Raw genomic sequence first — 24,114 nt, 5'->3', positions numbered from 1 at the left:
CGGAATTTAAAAGTTCCACAGGGAGAGACTGATAGGAACAATTTAACATATTTCCTAAAGATGATGCAGGGCTGCACTGACTGATAGCCCTGCCTGAGACAGTTGCAACTGGCGATCCCTTTGATAGTTCAGTGATGGAGCGAGGACTGTAAAGGGTAATAGCAATCCTGACGGTTAATCTAGTTTAAGATTAATTAAGAAAATATAAAAATTTATAAAATGCTATATTCAATAAAATGTTAAAAAAAAATAAATGACTTGATGCCATCAAGTTATTATAATAGGGAGAAAAGATAAGAATACAGTAAGGGTGGGCATTTTTTTTTTTTTCCTTCCCCCAAAAAAAGAAGTATACCTTGTATTTGACCCCAGCCTTATTGGCAACAAAACAATCCTACTGGGTGTACTTCATGTATAAATTATGTCAATGCACAGCCTGTGCATGTCTCTTGCCTCCGCTGTCACAGGAAACATTATACAGCAGCCAGTCAGACACCTTGCTTCTCCAAATACAAAGTGCGCAAAGTAGACCAGTCCCCCACAAGCTGTATTGGGAGAAGTGTGCAGACTTTCTGACTGCTGATAACAGGTTACTGTGTACCCTAAGGCAAGAAACGTGGATATAGTTGTAGGCTATGCTGGGAAAAGTACTGAGAGCGTGATTCAATTACTTTTACCACACGTAAATATGTTATTGGATCATATTTTTTCAATAAATTAATGATCAAATAAAATGATTTTTGTTTCATTTGTTTAACTAGGTTCTCTTCATCTACTTTTTGAAATTTGAAAAAGTTCATAAACTTTTAAGAAACACTGTGTGCTGTGTGTAGTTTTATATCTATCTATATCTATCTATATCTATCTATATCTATCTATCTATATCTATCTATCTATATCTATCTATCTATATCTATCTATCTATATCTATCTATCTATATCTATCTATCTATATCTATCTATCTATATCTATCTATCTATATCTATCTATCTATATCTATATCTATCTATATCTATCTATATCTATCTATATCTATCTATCTATATCTATCTATCTATATCTATCTATCTATATCTATCTATCTATATCTATCTATATCTATCTATATCTATCTATATCTATCTATATCTATCTATATCTATCTATATCTATCTATATCTATCTATATCTATCTATATCTATCTATATCTATCTATATCTATCTATATCTATCTATATCTATCTATCTATATCTATCTATCTATATCTATCTATATCTATCTATCTATATCTATCTATCTATATCTATCTATCTATATCTATCTATCTATATCTATCTATATCTATCTATATCTATCTATATCTATCTATCTATATCTATCTATATCTATCTATATCTATCTATATCTATCTATATCTATCTATATCTATCTATATCTATCTATATCTATCTATATCTATCTATATCTATCTATATCTATCTATACTCATGGCAAAAAATGTAGTCCTACACGTTTGTTTTGATCCCCACAGGATCGTCATCAGGATGATGATAATATATATTATATTACATACATATATACACACACAAATATATATACACATATACACACACACAACCCAGGCTCAGCACTCTACTTAACGAAAAAAACATACTCCCAATAGATATAAATTTAAAGTTAGTGTTGTAAATGTAATTTGAGTTGAAAGTGTGTTTATCTGTCCCTCTGTATTGGTGATTCGAACTATAGAAACACACACAGAGGCCAACCAATCCCTTTGAGGAGAGTGGCTTTCTGCTCCACTGTTCCAAGAGTCAGAAGTTCAGAAAGGAGCAGAAAGTACTTCCAATCACAGTCACATATTATATTATTTAACAAAGTTATATTTCTGGGTTTACACCTCCTTTAAAAAGAAATTAAGTGCATTAAAAGGAACAATGGCAATGGTACAGTAAAGCCACTTCCCCAGCTGTTTATCAATACAAAAACAGCGTTGATCTTTAATAGGGGCCCTATGCCAAAGGTCCTACGGCAAACAACAGCAACTGTAAGATACTTCTGCTGCAGGTTTACAGTCCAACATCGAATAACCAATCTGTTGCCTTGGGCTTACATAAATGAGAGGTAAACTTTATGCGCGCAGCACATAAACAGATGCAGGATTTCCGCTGGATATTTTCAGCGTGCTACTGCCATCTACTGCCAGTTATTAAAAAAAAGAGAGAACATTAAGTCATTTCTGCACATAAAAGTAGGCAAATTTGTATGAATAATGATCTATTTTAAATAACTTCCTCACAGAAAATAGCATTTCTGTAACACTGAACAAAGAAACCAAAATCTCTCTGCAGTATAGATATTACCCTATGTGAATCCCCTTAAAAACACCATGCCAGCATGAACTTAAATAGCACTGACCTGCTTGCATTGGTCATTGACGAGAGGGACGACGAGGAAGATGATGTTGTTGTGAAAGTTGAAGTGCGATAATGACACCATGAGCTCACACAGGCATTTCACTGCAATTACAGCCAAGCCTTTGTAGGCATTTAAAGAGACAACCTCACTCTTCTTTGTCTTCATCTGCTTCCAGTCTGCAAAAGAAATACACTGATATATGGAACAATGGGAACAGAAATCAGCTACATAATCATTTTTAGCCTGCTGGTGGCCTCCAGATCATCACAGAACTGTTTGAACAGAAAGACAAGTGTTTGCTTAGGGCTTAATACATGCAACACTTATTCTAAATCTAAAAAAGCCGATCATTAAGCAAAAAAAAAAAAAAAAAAAAAATTCTTTGTCCAACATGAGAAAACCAGCAATAGGCTAAAGCTCCATGTAAACCAATATGCCCAGGTTATCAGATGTCTGCAGAACAGAGCAGTGATAAGAGGAATTCATTTTGCACAGAGGTCTATCTGGCACCATTCTGTATGTCAGACAGGGTTATATTCATTAAAATTACAAGTGGGGCAGGAAAACGGACATTTTGAACACCGCTGTCTTGAGAATAAGAAGGCCTATAACTATATAATGTATCTTTATATGTACCCTATAATGAAAAAAAAAAAAAAAAAAAAACCCCAACAAATACATTTTCTTAAACAGAGTAAAGTTATGGGACCTGTTATACGGAACAGTTACAGTGGCTTGCAAAAGTATTCGGCCCCCTTGAACTTTTCCACATTTTGTCACATTACAGCCACAAACATGAATCAATTTTATTGGAATTCCACGTGAAAGACCAATACAAAGTGGTGTACACGTGAGAAGTGGAACGAAAATCATACATGATTCCAAACATTTTTTACAAATAAATAACTGCAAAGTGGGGTGTGCGTAATTATTCAGCCCCCTGAGTCAATACTTTGTAGAACCACCTTTTGCTGCAATTACAGCTGCCAGTCTTTTAGGGTATGTCTCTACCAGCTTTGCACATCTAGAGACTGAAATCCTTGCCCATTCTTCTTTGCAAAACAGCTCCAGCTCAGTCAGATTAGATGGACAGCGTTTGTGAACAGCAGTTTTCAGATCTTGCCACAGATTCTCGAATGGGTTTAGATCTGGACTTTGACTGGGCCATTCTAACACATGGATATGTTTTGTTTTAAACCATTCCATTGTTGCCCTGGCTTTATGTTTAGGGTCATTGTCCTGCTGGAAGGTGAACCTCCGCCCCAGTCTCAAGTCTTTTGCAGACTCCAAGAGGTTTTTTTCCAAGATTGCCCTGAATTTGGCTTCATCCATCTTCCCATCAACTCTGAGCAGCTTCCCTGTCCCTGCTGAAGAGAAGCACCCCCAGAGCATGATGCTGCCACCACCATATTTGACAGTGGGGATGGTGTGTTCAGAGTGATGTGCAGTGTTAGTTTTCCGCCACACATAGCGTTTTGCATTTTGGCCAAATAGTTCCATTTTGGTCTCATCTGACCAGAGCACCTTCTTCCACATGTTTGCTGTGTCCCCCACATGGCTTGTGGCAAACTGCAAACGGGACTTCTTATGGTTTTCTGTTAACAATGGCTTTCTTCTTGCCACTCTTCCATAAAGGCCAACTTTGTGCAGTGCACGACTAATAGTTGTCCTATGGACAGATTCCCCCACCTGAGCTGTAGATCTCTGCAGCTCCCCCAGAGTCACCATGGGCCTCTTGGCTGCATTTCTGATCAGCGCTCTCCTTGTTAGGCCTGTGAGTTTAGGTGGACGGCCTTGTCTTGGTAGGTGTACAGTTGTGCCAAACTCCTTCCATTTCTGAATGATCGCTTGAACAGTGCTCCATGGGATGTTTAAGGCTTTGGAAATCTTTTTGTAGCCTAAGCCGGCTTTAAATTTCTCAATAACTTTATCCCTGACCTGTCTGGTGTGTTCTTTGGACTTCATGGTGTTGTTGCTCCCAATATTCTCTAAGACAACCTCTGAGGCCGTCACAGAGCAGCTGTATTTGTACTGACATTACACACAGGTGCACTCTATTTAGTCATTAGCACTCATCAGGCAAAGGGGGCTGAATAATTACGCACACCCCACTTTGCAGTTATTTATTTGTAAAAGGTGTTTGGAATCATGTATGATTTTCGTTTCACTTCTCACGTGTACACAACTTTGTATTGGTCTTTCACGTGGAATTCCAATAAAATTGATTCATGTTTGTGGCTGTAATGTGACAAAATGTGGAAAAGTTCAAGGGGGCTGAATACTTTTGCAAGACACTGTATGTGTGGGTCAACAAAAAGTCGACACACACCTGACCCTTACACACTTTTCCCCAACCTGTACCAGTGAAACACCACTATTTATAGACCCACTGCCACCCCATGCTTGATCTCACAAAGGGGGCAGGGCCAGTGACGGAAGCAGGGCACGCTATAGTCATGGCAGAGGGTGAAAGGAAGAGCTCAGCTTGAACCTACCTGCGACCTGCAAATCTTGTATAAATGTCAGGCTGAACCTCTCTGACCCGTGGGTTTAGCCCAACCCTCACTGAGGGTTTCCAGATAAGGATCTCCATACTTTTAGTTTACTAAAATATAATTTAAACATTAAATAAACCCAGGAGGATTGTTTTGCCTCCGATAAGGATTAATTGTATCTTAGTTGAGATAAAGTACAATCAACTGTTTTATTATTACAGAGAAAATGGAAATAATTCTTAAAAAAACTGAATTATTTGTTTAAAATGGAGTCTATGGAAGATGGCCTTCCCAAAATTCTGAGCCTTCTGAATAACAGGTTTCTAGATACTGGATACCATACCTGTACCACATACCTAATATCAGTTTAACTTGGCTTCTATCTTTCAAAAAGCAGCAAACACCCTATGCTTCACGATAGAGATGTAACTTGTCATTATGGGCAATAATACCATCATAAAAGTCACAAACTATCTGAACCTATTTTTTACGACTCAGTGCCTCTTGAGCTCTTAATTATATGAAAAGCACACTGCCTACAAGGCACAGGAATGTACATGAGTGCTCATTTATGAAAGAAAGAGCAACTGTACGCCACTAGAGACACAGTTTGCACACACATGCATTACTTACATAGCATAAAAAGAAGAAAGCATGTCAAGTTTGCTCTTGAACGGCACAGGGACTGAGAGGCTTCACATACAGAATAACTTTGCTTTTTTGTGCCATTCTTTCTCCATGTCAAAGCCACTTCAACTCTACTAGATCAGGCTGATCCCTTGGATGAATCAGGGAGGTTTTAAAACACTGCACTTACATTATCAGGCCACATTTGCAGCCACTAAGAGTCAGAATTTTCCCCTGAAATATTTTACTTATGCTTCTGCTCAAAGGTTAATGGAACCAGAGAAAAACTCTAATAAGAGGTTCTCTAGATACAAAAGTTTTCAGTGGGAAATAGCAAATTTAATGTAAAAAGTCCCCAAAGAATTTCATAACTGGAGAGCTGACAAGAAAAGCAAGGACATAACATTTATATTTAACAAGTAAAAATGTCAGACAGTGATGGGTGCAGACCAAACAGCCATCCTGTTTGCTCTGTATGTTGCACAATTCAGACCCAGTTTAACCTTCAGCATTTCTTCCTGCTATCTGGAGAGTTCTATGGCTTATCTCAGACACATATTATACAGGATTTGCTGTTCAATGGCTTCAGGACCAATGACTTTGGCTATGCTTTTTTTTTTGCATTTTGTCTCATTATTTATATATTTTTAAATAGCAATCATTTATACTTTAATAACATAAATCTCATGGGAAAACCAATGTAATTAACCATTAAAATTTGTCATAATAGGAAATGCTGGAAAACAGATTGCTAATATATTAAGTTCATTATTGTAGACTGTAATTGCTTAAATAGAATATTTGTAGGGGGGCATTTAATAGTAGGTTCAGCAGGATCCCAGGAAAGATCTGAGATATTACTGTGATTTAAGTGCAATTCATGCGATTCAGCTCTGATGTAACTGACAGAACTGCAATCAATACAGCTCTCTGGAACGTACACTGTTAAACCAAAGCTGTAGCATACTGTACGTGCAAGTACCACCAAGCATTATTAGATAGAGGATATTTAAGATTCAAACTGGTAAAGTCTGAGTCTTATCCCACTAATAGGGATCACTACTAAAAAGAAGTTGTTCATGAGACCTTAGGCCTTTTCAACAGCTGGTACACGGGGTGTTTTTCGGCCCCTTCAGACCAATTCAGCTGCTTATCTGCCTGTGTATGGGGTCCTCCGGGACCCGACAGATATTTGGCCAAAAATCCAGCAGACGTTCATTGTGCAAGTTTGACTTGAGATCAGATCGAGTACCGCATCGGCTTAGTGATGCAGCATTTGCCCAACTGCTTGTATCCCTGTCATTGTGATCCAATCATCCCACCTCAGATAAGCATATCGGGAAAGATCTGTTTGTCAGCGACATCGCCAAACGAGCAGATCTTATAGTGTATGGCCAGCTTCAAAGCTCATTAGAATGTATTTGTAAAGTAATTACCATCAGTCTCTGGGGAAGACAGCAGGGGAGGATTTAGGGCTCTGGCACACGGGGAGATTAGTCGCCCGCGGCAAAACTCCCTGTTCGCGGGCGACTAATCTCCCTGAGTTGCCTACCCCTGCCATCCCACCGGCGAACATGTAAGTCGCCGGCGGGATGGCAGACGCGGTGGCGCGATTTCGCGCAATGTTCGCCGGTGGGATGGCAGGGGTAGGCAACTCGGGGAAATTAGTCGCCTGCGAACAGGGAGTTTTGCCGCGGGCGACTAATCTCCCCGTGTGCCAGAGCCCTTAGGGTATTTTTCCAGTGCCCATTAGTAAGCAATCAGAATATCAAGAATGCCAAATAATCTGAATATATTTAGGGGACTTTACCTTTTAAAATCTGTTCAAGGTTCTCCAAATAAAACTTGTACTGACTGACAAGGCCTTCTTCAAATTCTCTGAGCTTCTGAGTTTCCTTTTTGACCTATATTTAAGACGAATAAAAATCAATGTAAAGTATCACAAATATGCAGAGGGGGAAAACTGTGAATTCTATGTAACTAGCCATGCTTAATAATGTTAAACATCCATTTAAAAAAAAATTTATCTTACTGCTCTAATTAAAAGTGTAAACTGAAACATAAATTACTAATAAGTAAAAGAATTGAGAAAAAAAAAGAAATTAATTAAAAATAGTAAACGGAAGATAACAAAAAATCAAAAAAAAATCATGATTTCTGCTTTCTTGATTAAAACTTTTCATGGGAGGTCATAGAATGTTACCCTTTGGCTCTATATTTTGAACATCAGCAAGTGCTAAATAATGCAGGAATAAAATTCCAAATTCATTAGCACACAGTTCCAGTTACCCTAGAAAATGCTTATAAAGGGCACAAGATTATGTACACAGCCCAAGGCACTTTTTAAGCGCTGGTTTATGCGTTCTGTCTGTTCCCGATACCAAATGATATCAGACATTCAATTTTGCTGATACGTAGTTCAGAAAAGACAATATTGAAGTCAGACAAAAGATTTTCCCATGGATTTCAAACTCACGTTTAATACCAGGGGAACCACCAGGGGAAAATCTCAGCATTTAATACTGCACTAGTAACAGAACTAATACTTTCTTCCTTGCACAGGTGTTTTATTTAGTATGCATTCATTTGGCCACTTATGGCACAAATTGGCAACTGGGAGCTGCTATATCCTCCCATGAACTGAATTTGTTGTGAACATATGCAAACTGACAGAGCTATTCCACTGACACATGGTTCAATTCAGTGCAAGTAACAGAACCAGGCCATCTACAGTGTGTTATACCAGCCTCACCCATGGGTGAAGCCACCATCACCCTTGCTCGCACTTTACTTTCACACTATGTAATAGAAGCCATGGTCTTGTAGCAAAGATATCAAATATGATCTCTAACAGTTGCTGTCTGCAAACAGTATATATGACACTAGATATCAAGCAGTAACTATGCAATTAAATAGATGTTTAAGATCACTAGTCAAAGGAACATATGTGGAGTGATTTGTACATCTCCTAAAATACCATAAGCACGGATTATATATCTAATGTATCAGTTTTGTAAGGCAATGCTATTTTTATAGCATGCAGTAACTGAATATATTTTGTTTTAATAAGTTTAGTGTATTTTCCTCTAACATAAAAAGTTGTTACTTTGTTTGGGCTTAGTAACCCCCCCCCCCCCATCTCTGTGAGAAACAGAAATACTAATGCCATACCCTTGCAGATTTTTCTTCTTCTGTCAGAGGGCGAATTTTGTAGGATGGGGTGATATCTTTAAACACTTCCATCAGTGAGAGCATAACAAGCTTTCTGACAGTCACAGCTACAGAAGGATCCTGTTCCATGAGCATTGATCGCATTTCCTTCAGCTTTTTGATCTGTAGAAGAGATGACAGCAAGAAAGGTTAAATTTATATACAGGTATGGGACCTGTTATTCAGAATGCTTGGGACCTGGGGTTTTCCGGATAAGGGATCTTTTCCGTAACTTAAGTCTGTTAAAAACCATTTAAATATTGAATAAACCCAATAGGCTGGTTTTGCCTCCAATAAGGAATAATTATACCTTAGTTTGGGATCAAGTACAAGCTACTGTTTTATTATTACAGAGAAAAAGGAATCATTTTAAAAATTAGAATTATTTGCTTATGGTGTCTATGGGAGATGGCCTTTCCGTAATTAGAAACTTTCTGGATAATGGGTTTCCGGATAAGGGATCCCATACCTGTATATAAAAACATGTTTTAGCTAGAAACCCAAGCAAGTATTTTTTTACATGCTCGGTTTAATTGTTCAGATTACAAATAAGATAAACTTAAGGCTACTAAGGGGGACTCTCTTAACTATGAATTCCTTTCCTCCCCCCTTCTCTTTAATATTCACACGGAATCCTGTGGAATATGCATACCTGAGATCAATGGATTGGAATGGGTGGATTATGACCAAAAAAAAAAAAATTTATATTCAGATTTAATGACAAGTGTTTGCCTAATAAAAGAAAACTTAAATTCTAACCAATTTTCCAATATGGATTTTTAAAAAATTTACTTTACTACTGTAGCTTTAAAAAGGGCTGTGTGAAGGCCTGAAACGTTGCTGTTTGTAGGAGATCTAAACCATATGTAAATTATTTCCCGAGATGGTGCTGGGACTATTATGACTACTTTCTGGAGGTGGCTGATGTGTGGACAGCCAGTGACGTGCAGAGAATAGAAAATGACAGACAAACACGGCTTTTAATTGCAATAATATATACAAACATAAAAATCAATACAAATTTATAATGAATACAGTGGTTCTTGAAAGTTTGTGAACCCTTTTCAATATTATTTTCTATATTATTATATATTATTTATATGAATGTGACCCTAAAACATCACCTGGATTTCAAACAAGTCCAAAAAATAGATTAAGAAACCGTAGTTAGAAAAATGAAACCAAAATTATTATATTTGGTCAGTAAGAAAATCCTTAGGATTATCATATAATTTGAAGGTGAAATCAGAGTCTGCTGTTTTCAGTCAATGAGATGACAATCAGGTGTGAGTGAGAGACCCTGTTTTATTTAAAGAAAGGGGATCTAGCAGAGCCTGATCGCACATACAACACATTTGCAGATGTGTATCAGACAGATTGTGTACAAATGGAGGAAACTTGTACACCCAGAAGTGGTCGACCATCATATATGGTACAAATGGAGGAACGCGTTGTTACCCTACCCAGAAGTGGTCAACCTTCAAAGAGAACTCCAACTGCAAGGCATCTAATACACTGTGTTCTTCTGTAACCTCTCAGACTAACTTCTAAGCAACTCTAAAGGAAAATATCAAGATATCTGTTCGTGAACTGAATCCCAAGCAAGAGTGGGTCATGCAGCAAGACAACGAACCATTCCTAAACATTCAAGTCATTCTACCAAAGACAGAGTGAATGTTCTGGAACAGCCAAGTCAAAGTCCAGACCTTAATCCAACTGAAATGTTCTGGAAAGACCTAAAGCGAGAGGTTCATGTGAGGAAACCCATCAACATCCAAGAGATGAAGCTGTTCTATATGGAGGAATGGGCTGAAATGCCTTCAAGTTGATGTGCAGGACTGAGCAACAGTTACCACAAATGTTTATTTGCAGTTATTGCTGCACAAGAGGATCACAACAAATACTGAGAGCATGATTCACTTACTTTTGCCACAAGCAGATATGTTATTGGATCATGTGTTTTTAATAACTAAATGACCAAATATAATTATTTTTGTTTCAATTGTTTAACTAGGGTTTCTTCACCTACTTTTAGGACTTGATTGGAAATCAGATGATGTTTTAGGCCACAGTCATATAAAAATAAAGAACATTCTAAAGGGTTCCCAAACTTTTAAGCATCACAGTATATACTGCAAAGTTGTGTAGGATTAGGTTTTCTTTTATCAGGCAGAATTTTTTTTTAGGTTGACATGTGCTTTAAGGAAACAGAATTGAAGCTTTGAGAGAGAGTACAAACCACACACACTGTTATCTGGCTCTGCGAGTATAGCTGATGCCAGTGTTGCAATCTGAGTCTTCCTCTGCTCCAGCGTGGCTTGTCTTTGCAGTATCATTTCCTCTACGGTCATTATTCTCAATGGCTCCTCAGGCACCTCTAAAATCAAACAATAAAACCTGTTAGCATCAGACAGACACTCTGAACTGAGTCTGAGAGAAGCAGACTAAGAATATGAAACCTGCTTCAGCTTCCACAGTCCTAAAAGAGAAATTTCTCACTGAGGAGTTTGGAAGGTTGAATTCAGAACCACAGCTGGGTTGGATGCAGAGTTTCTGCAACAGATATAGAACCTGTACAATATACAAGTGTGGGCAAATCCATAGACTTTCATCCACATGACAACCTTTAGCTAGAACTGTAGTAGAAAGGGGTACATTACATTTAAATTATTGTTTAGTATGTTAGAGAATAAAATTTTGAACTTTTCAATTATAACGTTCTAGATTTTTTCTTTACTAAGTAAGTTTATAAAAATATATTTTACAGGTCAGTCAATGCTTATGGATTTTAGGGAACCAGGAAGCAGCTAAAATACCAAGAGATATAACAAAATATAAATGGTTAAAAAACATATACAAAAGTAGAAACTTAAGACTGATTTCAAACTCTATTTAAAGACTTCTGTTTACATTGTATTTAATTTTCAGTTGTTTTAAACTGTTACCTTCAGTGTTTTCAGCTTCCATCTCTTCTTCTTCATTCCCCTCTTGTTCCTCTGATGGGATAACTGCAGGAGAGCAGCACAAAGGTAGTTACATTACACCCTACTTTGTGGTTAACAGTGCAGGCTCCAACACATGGACCCCTTACCTGGCTTCTCCATGCTTTGGGGGATGATGCCATGTTTATCTTTAATGGGCAGTAAGTGAATCACTTCTTTCTCTGGCTCAGCTTTACTCCGTCTGGGCATCTTCTCATATTTATCTATCACATCTTCCCGTTTCCTTTTATTTGCATGAACTGGCTCACTGGTAGGAAAAAAAACCAGTAAACCACACAGCAACCAATCAGCAGGTAGCATTTATTGGTCACCTGCCTAAGGGCTCTGGCACATGGGGAGATTACTAGTTGCCTCGCGAGGCAATATTGGTGATTTGCCAAAATCGCCTGCGCAGTGTGTGCCATCCCACCGGCGACTTACATTTTTGCCAGTTGGAATGGTAGTTCGGGGAGATTAGTTGCCCGTGACAAGGGAGATTTGTCGCGGGCGACTAATCTCCCCGTGTGCCAGAGCCCTAAAAAACAAACATCTGATTAGTGTCTATAGATTACTAGTAACATCTAGTCAGCAAACTTTATTGACAAGGAAGAATGTGAGAGACGGGAAGTACAAAGGTTAACTGTTGCTAAATACACAGCAATGAAAAAATGATATAGAATTTAAACATATCTTGACTTCCATTAGTTTGTAACAAGATTACAAAAGAATTGAGTATCTTCTAAATGTTGTCATGTATTTAAAATAAACAATAAGTCAAGCATGTTGTCATAAGTGCTCTTCTATCAGGCATTCTGCATCTAATAAGCATAGTCAGCCATCCGTGGTTTATGCTAACGGTACCTGTAGGTCAGGTCTCTAGTTAGAAAGGACGCCCGCTGAGCCATTTCTTTCATGAGCTGCACATCATCCTCATCCATCATGTCCAAGGGCAGAGATTCTTCTTCCACTTCATATTCTTCTTCAGCTGGATGACAGGAAGCAACTTATATGATAAATGGAAATAACCTCTAAATGTACAAAGGAACAAAGATCTGCTGCACATCTTTATATTTCCCGGAAACATCGGAAAATCAGTAGACGCTCAATGGTCCATGCGTAGCCAGCTTATCAGGTTGTCACACAGTCTTGCCCCACAGCTGTTTTGGCTATTAAGATTTGCATCTGCATGTATAAATTGCAGGAGAGTGACTGGCAGCTGATCTAAGCCTGCTGGTGAGCAGCACAAACTCCAGATGCAAAAGAGCCAGAAGTGCTGTGTATATGTGGATAAAAAAGGATATAAATAATAAGCTGCTTTACTGTTATAAGTACAATGGCAGCACTCAACCGGGCTCCATTTCTTTACTTTCCCTTTGCACATATTTGCTGTTGAGGGGTGTGGAACCATGACATGCCACAGCAAATCATCTTTCTCTGCTCTGTCCAGGGAGCCAGAGATTATGGAGGGTGGGGGATGGGAGACTGTTTCAATAATTAGCCATAACTTTGTAATGGTGCAAAACATTTTAAAAGATATAAACGGTCAAACTGTTTGTCTAGATTTTATATTTTCAATATTATAAAACATGTTCCATGATCGTTCCCCTTTAAGAAAAAGCTGAAGGAACAGGACAGTATGATTAGGCTCATTGTACTCATGAGGTGTTGTGCCTTTACATAAACTGAATTTGTTACTTCCTTGTTAGAATGCATTCAAGAAAAAACACTAATTGCAAAATCAGAAGTTGCCTTTTTATACCTATACACATGTATCTCAGCACACACTGTATATGTCAGTGTTGGCCTGCCTGCAACAATACAAGTAAAATGAATCCGCTGCATACAGTACCTGGCTTCTTCTTGTTGACAGTCTCCAGTGGCCTTGGGATCTTTGATTTGACATCTCGCACCGCCTCTCTCAGTTTCTTCTGCTCTTTGCGTCGTTTCTTTGCAGAGCTCTCCTGCTTAAATTGCTTATTCCTTAATTTGTTGTCAAGTTTTAGTTTGCTGGTTTTCAGCAGTTTGCGGAAGCTTGGGGCTTGCTTGCGATTCCTCCTCTAGAAGAATAGAAGAGATAGAAATAAGAAACTGAGAAATACATATTAACGGCCTTGGGGGAAGCCTTGTTTCATAGGGGCAGTGTGGCAATGGTGTGCAGTTTAATCACAGCTATAAAGCCGTCCTTTACGATTACATTCTGTATGTTACATAACACACAGCAATGAAGCAGAACCATCAAAGACAGGTAGAATATAGAAAATGAACAACAACATTTTTATCAGGTTACTCTTATTCATCTGTAACAGAAATTATTTTTTATTTTATAGACCAGGCATAAACCCTCTTAGGCCCCCTTAACCTCAGTGCCTCTCAACCTGCGGGTCTGACCTCCTTGAAGCCCAGCTTGATGAGTACTTAGGGTGAGAATTTGCAACCTTTGATTCACCTGGTAAGCAAGCTTGTAGTTTAACGGAGAAGGAAAGGCAAAAAATCATTGGGGGTTAGGGGGGTGCTGCAGGGAATGTGGTCGGCAGGGGCACCTTGAGGGGTGCAGAGTCCCTGGGGCAGCAGCCCCGGTGGGCCCTGCACCCCCAAGTCCGACCCTGCCTTCAGGTAAAACTAGCTTATCTTTGTTTAATTTCCTTGAGTTAATATAGATGTTAATAGGCAGATATTGGCCTACAAGTCATGTGATTTACAACACTCACAGTGCAGACAGTGCTCTATATTATCTCCCCATCTTTGCTTATGTGCAGCTGTAGGAAAGAGTTTACACAAGTAAGGACATAGGTACCCTAATTAGGGACCCTGTTGGAATAAGGAAGGGTAATTTACCTGTATTGTAATGTTTGTTATGTTGTGGAGGGAAATAAACTAGGCAGTTAATAATATTGCTACTATTACTATGCAAATATTTTAAGCTTTTTGTCGGTGTGTCATTTTTGTAAGCCATTCTATACAGTAAAGCTTTGAATGAAATCTGGTTACCAAAAGTTATTTAAAGGTAAACAGGGTAATCTGCATTCTTGATAATGGGTGGCCATTATGCAGATTACCCTGTTTACCTTTAAATAACTTTTAGCAAGATATAGGGAGCGATATGGTTAGACAATGCAATTGATTTTTTATAATTTTATAATTTTGAGTTATTCAGAAGCAATATGGTTGCTAGGGTCCAAACTACCCTAGCAACCTGGCCTTGATTTGAATAAAAAGCTGGAATATGAAAAGGCGAGGGCCTGAATAGAAAGATAAGTTATAAAAAAAATAGCAACAACAATATAAATTGTAGCCTCAGACAGCATTTGTTATTTAGATGTCGGGGTCAGTCACCCCCATTTGAAAATGGGAAAGTCATAAGAAGGCAAATAATTTAAAAACTATAAAAAAGATAAAATAAAGAGCCTAATTATAAAGTTGTTAAAGAATGGCTAATTATAAAATAGCTTATTTTAAAGATACTAAAAGTTAACTTAAAGGACAAGGAAAGGCTAAGTCACTTGGGGGTGCCAAAATGTTAGGCACCCCCAAGTGACTTTAATGGCTTACCTTTTACCCCGGGCTGGTGCCCTGTTAGGAGAAAACAGCACCAGCCCGGGGTACCTGTAGCGATTCCTCCTTCCGGCTTCGCTTAGCTGTGACTATACGATAGGCGCATGCGCAGTAGAGTGAAAACCCGACTTCTCTGTTAAAGTTCCGCTTTTCACTCTACTGCGCCTGCGCGCGCAGCGAGACAGTAAGGGCTGGTGCTGTTTTCTCCTAACAGGGGCACCAGCCCGGAGTACAAGGTAGGCGATTTAAATCACTTGGGGGTGCCTAACATTTTGGCACCCCCAAGTGACTTTGCCTTTCCATGTCCATTAAAGAGGAATAACCCCTTAAAGCAGGGGTCCCCAACATTTCTTACTTGTGAGCAACAGTCAAATATAAAAAGACTTGGAGAGCAACACAAGCACCATAAAAGTTCATGGAGGTGCCAAATAAGGGCTAAGATTGGCTATTAGGCAGTCTCTATGCACACTATCAGCTTACAGGGGGCTTTATTTGGTAGTAAATCTTGTTTTTATTTAACCAAAACTTGCCAACAAGTCAGGAATTCAAAAATAACTACCTGCTTTGAGGCCACTAGGAGCAACATCCAATGGGTTGGTGAGCAACATGTCACTCACGTGCCAGTGGTTGGGGATCACTGCCTTAAAGGATATGTAACCCCCACAGACAAAATCCCCCATCCATTGCCATTTAATGAGCCCCTCCCTGCTCTCTCCCCGCAGAGTCTATTTCAGTGAACAGCGTCTCTGATAGTAAAGCTGAACTACACAAGCAGAGCTAGCAAGTGCCAATTTCTGAATCTTCGTGTTTTCTTCGGACCAGTTAGGCAAAATGGATCTTGCTGGTGCATAAGCAGTTAAAGATACTCCAGTATTACCTCGTTTCGTACGATATTCGGTGCGTGTATGGTATGTCGGCGAGTCGACCGATATCGCAGGAAGCTGCTGATATCGGCTGATTCGCTGATCGGACCAGTTGGAAAATTTTGATTGGGCGCCATAGAAGGCGCCTGACCAAAATCTGCCGTCAGGGCTAAATCGGCAGAAGGAGGTAGAAATCCTATTGTTTCTACCTCCTTATCTGCTGTTTCAGCCCTGACGGTGTGTGGCGGATCTGACGATCTTTTGCGCGACCGATGGTGTGTGGCCACCTTAAGGCGGCCGTACAAGGACCAATCAGGTACGCTTATTATTAACCCATAGGCCAGAGAGCTGAACAGATGGTGAGCATACGAGGAGCCACAGCATGGCCGCCTTTCTATAGTTCCAGTTGTACCTGTAATGAGCAAGAGGGATCAAAACAGCAGGAGGTGAGGCTCCTCATCACTCCCTCATCTGCTGATGCACCAAGGCAGGGTCTGGCTGTCAAACGTGTGCAAAATAAAATGCAGTATAAAGGGAACAGAGAGGCACAAGGAACTTATACACTGAACTGACAGAATTCAGTTAAAATAGGTTCCCAACCTTTGGGGCTGGCACCCCGGGGGAGTCTTACACCTTAAAACTGTGCTGCCTACCTTATAGTAAGGGATCATTTTAGACAGAAGATCTGCAATTGGATCTTTATTTGTATTTTTTTTTTTTAACAATAACAGTTGCTTCAGGTTAATAATTCTCGCAACCAGGAAGTATTTTTTATGAATACAAGCAATCGGGTTGCTGGTGACCCTTTGGCTGCATTCTGGAAACAAGCAGGATAGGATAGATAAAAAACAGAAAACCATAAAAAATAACCAGAACTCCTTAAAGAGCCCCAGCAAGCAGGTACATATACATGGCTAACAGAACAGAAACTAAAGGCATGGGCATGTGGGGAAGCATTAAAGATGACAGACGCTATACATATTTAAAAACTCAAACTAGTTGTAACCATAGGGTGAGTTGAGACAAGAGCCCACGAATCGCCTCCAGTCGATATATGTAATGAATTCTGTCGCGCCTGTACATGCGATTTCCAACCCAGGGGCGCTGGATACACACGGGCGCTACAGCCCCTGCCTCACAGGGATAAGTGACACGGTGGCATTGCACAAGTTACTGCAGTTACACACGGTCCCACAGAGAATGTAGAAGAGAGAAGGCAACATACCGGCTTCATTGTGCGGAGAGTAACTGCAGCACCAACTGGAACACAAGCAGATTCCCAGCCCAGTACCCACACGTGTAGCAACAGGAAGCACTGGAGGAATAAAGACTGAGCGCTGGCAAGAAAAACGCAGCTGCTGTCAGCTAAGGGAAAGGTGCGCCCTCAGGCGGCTGCTGTAAGAAGAGCGCTGGCACATGGATTTATATACAGCAGCCGCCTGAGGGCGCCCTCACACCTTTCCCTTACCTGACAGCAGCTACGCATAGTGCTTAGTCTTTATTCCTCCAATGTTTCCTGTACCTACACATGTACTGGGCTGGGAATCTGCGTGTGTCCCAGGGAGGTGTCGCTGTTACTCTCCCCACAATGAAGCCGGTATGTTGCCTTCTTCATTTTCTGTCGGATTGTGTGTAACTGCAGCAACACGTATCATTTTTATTGTCCAGGCTGGAATTATTTTGGCACCCAGTGGTGAAAAAGATCCATGGCAAATCACCGATCAAAATTGAACTGGCACTATCAGGATTACCGTTAAACTTTACAGTGCTTCACTAGAGATGTAGCGAACCTCACAAAAAAAGTTCGCGAACCCGTTCGCGAACTTCTGCCAAAAAGTGCGAGCTTTTGCGAACCCCATAGACTTCAATGAGAAGGCGAACTTTAAAAACTAGAAAAGCCATTTCTGGCCAGAAAACCGATTTTAAAGTTGTTTAAAGGGTGCCACGACCTGGACAGTGACATGCAGGAGGGGGATCAAGGGCAAAAATGTCTCTGAAAAATACGTTGTTGACACAGCGTTACGTTTTGTGCTGTAAAGGGCAGAAATCACACTACATTTCTAAACTTGTGTAATAAACTGCTTTAAAATGTCCGGCGTCTACATGCCAATCAAGTCGTGTAAAGGTTACAGCCGGTTCACACGCAAAGACAAAACGACGCAGTAGTGGATACGGAATATATTATTGCTGGTGGAAAAACATCGCTCAGCGACAGCAAACAGCACTGGACACATTAAAGAACAGTAACTTAAATTTCTGGTTGGTGCTGGGGGTGAACTACTAGGAGCAGCACACCAGTCCCCAACACAGCTAGACTAATAGCACTAGGCTCTATAAATTACAGTAGCAAACACACACAGACGGAGCTGCAGTACACAATGAAAAGAAGAGTAACAGTAATCAGAAAATAAAAGCAGTCCTTACAAGGACTATTGGGTTACAGCAGATGATCAGCAGGACAGCTGCCCACAGCAGCTACATACAGAGCAGTAGAAAGTAGATTACTAGTCAGCAAAGCTACCTAAACTGTCCCTCAAACCCCTGCACAGCTCTCTCCCTATGCTAACTCATCAAGCACACACAGGCAGAATGTAAAATGGCTGCTGGGCTTCGGTTTATATATGGAAGGGAGTGGTCCAGGGGTGGTCCAGGAGGGAGAGCTGCCTGATTGGCTGCCATGTATCTGCTGGCTCTGGGGTGAGAGGTCAAAATTTGGCTCCAGCTAAGGCGAACCCAAAATTGCGAACTTTGCTAAAAGTTCGCGAACTTGCGAACACCCGATTTTCGTGCGAATTAGTTCTCCGGCGAACAGTTCGCTACATCTCTATGCTTCACTAAGCCACTTAGCTTTCAAATCACCAGTTGCAAATGTCTCAGGCAGGGCTATCAATCAGTGCAGCCCTGCATCATGTATATAGTAGATGGACTAAATGACTACTGACTCTATATGAGGAATGATGGGAACTACAACATGCAACTATAGTTTACACAGGAGAAATGGGCAGCTCCATGGATCCAGCTCCTGGTTTCTTTGCCTGTATTAATTTTGTGGTCACACCCACATTGCTCTCCCACCTAAAGGTTTAACATTTTCCACAACTTTCCCTTGTTTGCTATAGTTTATACAGGAGCAGTGGCCAGTTCCATGTACAGTAGCTCAGGTCTCCCAGTGATCCCAGGGGTGGCCAATAAAAAGGACAACCATTTGGGAGTTTTAACCTTGGAAAGCAATACTGCAGGTAACACATAATCCCTGAGAATAATGTGTAACGAAACAGTAATATTCTTAAGAAATCAGATGAAAATAAGTGTAGGACTGACCAGCCCAGGGATGACTATGACGTAGTTGGTCAGCCTGTATATATTGCAATATATGGACAAACCACCCAGTCTACACAATTACCCTCTCTATCTTTTTTAGTCTCGATAGACTTATGATAAATGCAAATCAGGATGCTCATGAGTACAACCAGGCAGAATAAAACATAATCTTTTTTTGTGTTTAGGTTTTCTCAAATCTGCGCTTCAATCCAATGTCAAATGCATGAAATGAGCAGCCTTGTATCAGGGAACGTTTACTACAGTTCTAATTTACAGGATATCATAATATATTGCAATGTTATGTCAAGTGCCAAATGTATTACAAGAATATATATAACTTTATATATGACTCTTGTGCTTTATAATACAAGGAGATACAGCTGTGTTTCAGTGTAACATCAGTGGGTTATGTAGCGATAGGAGGAAAGTTTATCCTGGTGCTGCTTTTATTGTTACAGTAAAGCAGAAAATGTGAGTGAGTCCCCACTGAACCTGAAATTGCTGTATGCAGAGAATGGTTAAGGGAGGCAGAGTTTTAGTATTTAAATAGTGGATTGTTTTTTTTTTTTATTGTGAAGCAAACAATAAATAGGAAATAATAGAAAACTTTAGCATGCGTAACTGTTCGTCACCCCCTAAAGTCAGTACTTTGTAGAGCCACATTTTGCGGCAATTACAGCTGCAAGTCGCTTTGGATAAGTCTCTATAAGCTTGCCACTGGGATTTCTGCCCATTCCTCAAGGCAAAACTGCTCCAGCTCCTTTGTGCTGGATGGTTTTCACTTGTGAACACCAATCTTAAAGTCTGACCACAGATTCTCAATTGGATTGAGGTCTGGACGTTTGAGTAAGCCATTCCAACACATTTAAATGTTTCCCCTAAAGCCACTCGAGTGTTGCTTTAGCAGTATGCTTCGGGTCATTGTCCTGCTGGAAGGTGAACCTCTGTCCCAGTCTTAAATCACAGGCAGGCTGACAAAGGTTTTGCTCAAGAATATCCCTGTATTTAGCACCATCCATATTCCCCTCAACTCAGACCAGTATCCCAGTCCCTGCTGCTAAAAAACATCCCCACAGCATGATGTTGCCACCACCATGTTTCACTGTGGCGACGGTGTTCTTCAGGTAATTGGATGTGTTGGGTTTGTGCCAGACGTAGCATCTTCCTTTTTGGCTGAAAAGTTCAATTTTGGTCTCATCTGACCAGAGCACCTTTCTCCATATATTTGGGGGAGTCGCCCACAAGCCTTTTAGCAAACTCAAAACGTGCCTTCTTATTTTTAACATTAAGTAATGGCTTTTTTCTGGCCACTCTTCCATAAAGCCCTGCTCTATGGAGTGTACGGCTTATTGTGGTCCTATGGATAGATACTCCAGTCTCTGCTGTGGAAATCTGGGTTACTTTTGGTGTCTGTGCTGCCTCTCTGATTAATGCCCTCCTTGCCCAGTCTGTGAGTTTTGGTGGGCGGCCCTCTCTTGGCAGGTTTGTTGTGGTCTGCTGATTAATGCCCTCCTTGCCCAGTCTGTGAGTTTTGGTGGGCGGCCCTCTTTTGGCAGGTTTGTTGTGGTACCATGTTCTTTCCATTTGAAGATGATGGATTTGATGGTGCTCAGAGATACTCAAACATTTGGATATTTTTTCTTTATAACCCAAACCTGACTTGTTCTTCTCAACAACTTGACATATCGCACTTCGTATATATAAAACGTAGCATTTATTGAAAAAAGCATACAATCAATGCCCAATAGTAACAGTGTGAGTACTTATCCATCCGGTTTGTCACTTCTACGCGACGTTTCGGGAATATCGCAATCCTTTTCTCAAGCGTGTTACCGTGGCCATCTCACAGCATATAATGTACATTTGTTTGAAGATCCATGTATAGTTTAAAAATGGAAGTGATGTGCCGAGTCCCTGTGGAGACGGGACGCTACACTTAATATATAATATATATATATTAAAAAGAAGTATGTAAAAAAACAGACATTGACATTTTCTTTCCTTACATCTGGAAGTGTACAGGTGTAAGGGTTGTGTTATGTGTGGCAGCCTCATTGTGGACACAGACTTCATGCACCCTTACACTGGAAAGAGCTATGAGATCAGACAGAGAATGACCTGTGAGACCCCTATGGTGGTGTTCATCATTAAATGTCCATGTGGACTATTATATTGTGGCAAAACAGTGAGGTCATTAACAGAAAGAAAAAATGGCATGCATCATACTAGCATCAGAGCAGCAAACACAAGAAGGAGGGGGAGCAAACACAAGACATTGCTCAGCACCAGTTGGAAAGCATTGGGCTGAAGCGCAGCATGATTCTTCAGCATTTAGATGCATGCCAGTTGAACAAATTAAGGTACAGAAGTGATAATGGGGAAAAAATGTTGTTAAGGAGAGAGGCCTTTTGGATACACGAGTTAGCCTGGATGAGTTCTTGAACAAGCACAGTATCCAACGCTATTGTGATACTGATATTTACAGTCAGTATTGATGTTAGTATATATAGTTTATGTATGTATGTGAGTGTATGGGTAGGTCAGTATAGGTTTGTATGTGCTGGGTTTACTTGGAAGGGTTGAACTTAATGGTCTTTTTTCAGCCCTATGTAACTATGTACATTGTTATAGGCAGATTATTGAATATTTTTCTTTTTCTACAGGAGTTTTAATGGATTAAAACAAGACACTGTGACACGAGTTTTAATGGTACACTAGCGACACCTTATGGTGGGATTGAGATATGACTCAATTGGACTTATGATTTTTTGAGCATTATTTCTTAGTCAAGTTTTCATTGTCATATCATCACTTGATCTGTATTATACACATGAGAAAATTAGTCAGTTGTGGATATATGCACTAATATAATATCATGTATGGAACACGTTTGAATTGTATCACAAGAAAGTGGTTAATTATGTAATTGATTGGTGACTGTGATTGGGCACGCGTTATTCTGTGTTTTTTGGTTTGTATGTAAAGCTTATTATTGCAGTTGCGTTATCCTTGAGAAAGGTCCTAATAAGACTGAAGTTTGGATTTTTTTTGTACAATGTGCTTAATAAAGGCATAGTTTTTTTTTTTTTTTTTAAAAGGTGTACCGGTCTAATAATATTTGTATGTATGTATGTATGTATGGAGATATATATATATATATATATATATATAAGTCAAGCTGTGTGTCCGCACTAAACCAGTTTAACAGATGGGTGCTGAAGTCAAAATATGTAAATACCTATAAACAGGACCAGCACACCATTTCACAGCAATTCTTCTATTTATTCATTCACCGTGTGTTCCAACGTTTCGGTCCCTCCTGGGACCTTTATCAATATATATATATATATATATATATATATATATATATATACGTTTACCCATTCTTGCAAACAGTGTTTAACATTCTGAAGGGATTCTTGACTATTGTTAGAATTATTTTTATAGTCCAAAAATCTGTCTTGTTGTCTTTGTATGTTCTGCAATGCAACACTTCAATTTGGGCAAAAATGGAGCCAGTGTATGACTGCCTTCAGCTTAGTGGGATACTTACATGGGATGCAGGTGAATCAGTCAGACACAGGCCTTGGGACTAAGAGAAGCCCGCACCCACTAACAAATAGGCCTTTTATCAAGGGGAAAATTCTGTTCAGACTGTTCAGGCTGAGTGGAGTGGGCAGAGGGAATGGAACTAAGAGACTGGTGGTAATTACTGGATATGAGTCTTTGGGGTTGACAGGATGGGGATCTTTCACCAGTGTTGCACTGACACCCCAGATCTCTAGTTAAACCACTGACATAAAGGGTAGTTTTCAGAATGACAAAGTAGTATGATTCAAGCTTGGTTATTAATTTGCAGGTATCACAAATATTTTTGTTCATATGAGTAATTGTAGTTTTTAATGCTTAACATTTTTAGAAACAGTGAGTAATCATCTGACTGTCATATTAAAGGATTATGGCTACAGAGCTGTGAATGTAGTAGCCCAGTTGCTTTTTGGATAACAGGTTCCCAGATAACAGATATAATTCAGGTATGGGATCTATTATGCGATCTGTAATGCATGGGACCTGGGGTTTTCTGGATAAGGGGTCTTTCCGCAATTTGTATCACCATACCTTGTCTACTAAAAAAACATTCAAGTATCAAATAAACCCAATAGGATTATCTTCTCCAATATGAATTCATGCAGCTTTGATACCATTAATTACAAATACTGTTTATTATTACAGAGAAAAGCAAAGGATTCAAACTTATGTGAGGCTAAATTTTAATTCTGATTGTTATTTTGTGCTTATATGTCTACTTAGGCCCTCCCATTCATCATCATACTTTTGCTTGATTGCTATCGTTACTGGCATTATAGCAACCAAATTGTTGTTTTTTAAATTAACCTTGCCATAAATCATTTTATAATATGTCTACCCTTTCACCATTTAAAATGCTTAATGCTAACTGCGTCCCAACGTCCAACATCACAGTTCCCTATTAGAGCTCACTTTTGTCCAGTAAATTATTACCAAATGTGCATTTAGTTATAGTTCAGTTACAGCCTCTTTATAATCCAGCTTTGGCTTATGTATTCTCTACACAGATCTTGGATAAGCTTCTCTGAGGGGGGCATCTGGGTTCATAAAGTGCATTCATGATTAGAATGTTTTCTA

The 24,114-nt window shown here is 39.6% G+C and overlaps 1 protein-coding gene and 1 long non-coding RNA gene across 2 annotated transcripts in view; one reads left to right on the top strand and one right to left on the bottom strand.

The window, feature by feature from the left end:
• Positions 1-17,519, bottom strand: part of noc3l (NOC3-like DNA replication regulator) — a 33,989-nt gene extending 16,470 nt beyond the window's left edge. The window contains exons 1-9 of the mRNA XM_031905952.1: positions 17,354-17,519; positions 13,563-13,770; positions 12,575-12,698; positions 11,824-11,981; positions 11,678-11,740; positions 10,979-11,109; positions 8,694-8,855; positions 7,333-7,426; positions 2,401-2,576 (exon numbers count right to left, since the gene is read on the bottom strand). Of these exons, the coding sequence (XP_031761812.1) occupies positions 2,401-2,576; positions 7,333-7,426; positions 8,694-8,855; positions 10,979-11,109; positions 11,678-11,740; positions 11,824-11,981; positions 12,575-12,698; positions 13,563-13,770; positions 17,354-17,362 (1,125 nt within the window). The 5' untranslated portion in view covers positions 17,363-17,519. The remainder of the gene's footprint in view (positions 1-2,400; positions 2,577-7,332; positions 7,427-8,693; positions 8,856-10,978; positions 11,110-11,677; positions 11,741-11,823; positions 11,982-12,574; positions 12,699-13,562; positions 13,771-17,353) is intronic.
• A 72-nt stretch (positions 17,520-17,591) lies between these two features.
• LOC101735151 overlaps positions 17,592-24,114 on the top strand; it is a 34,357-nt gene continuing 27,834 nt past the window's right edge. Inside the window, exon 1 of the long non-coding RNA XR_004223611.1 lies at positions 17,592-17,725. This is a non-coding gene — a long non-coding RNA (uncharacterized LOC101735151). The remainder of the gene's footprint in view (positions 17,726-24,114) is intronic.

The sequence above is a fragment of the Xenopus tropicalis genome, chromosome 7 (genome assembly GCF_000004195.4).
Source record: "Xenopus tropicalis strain Nigerian chromosome 7, UCB_Xtro_10.0, whole genome shotgun sequence".
Lineage (NCBI taxonomy): Eukaryota > Metazoa > Chordata > Amphibia > Anura > Pipidae > Xenopus > Xenopus tropicalis.
Note: the sequence above shows the minus strand (reverse complement) of the source record. Positions and strands in the feature narration are given on the sequence as shown.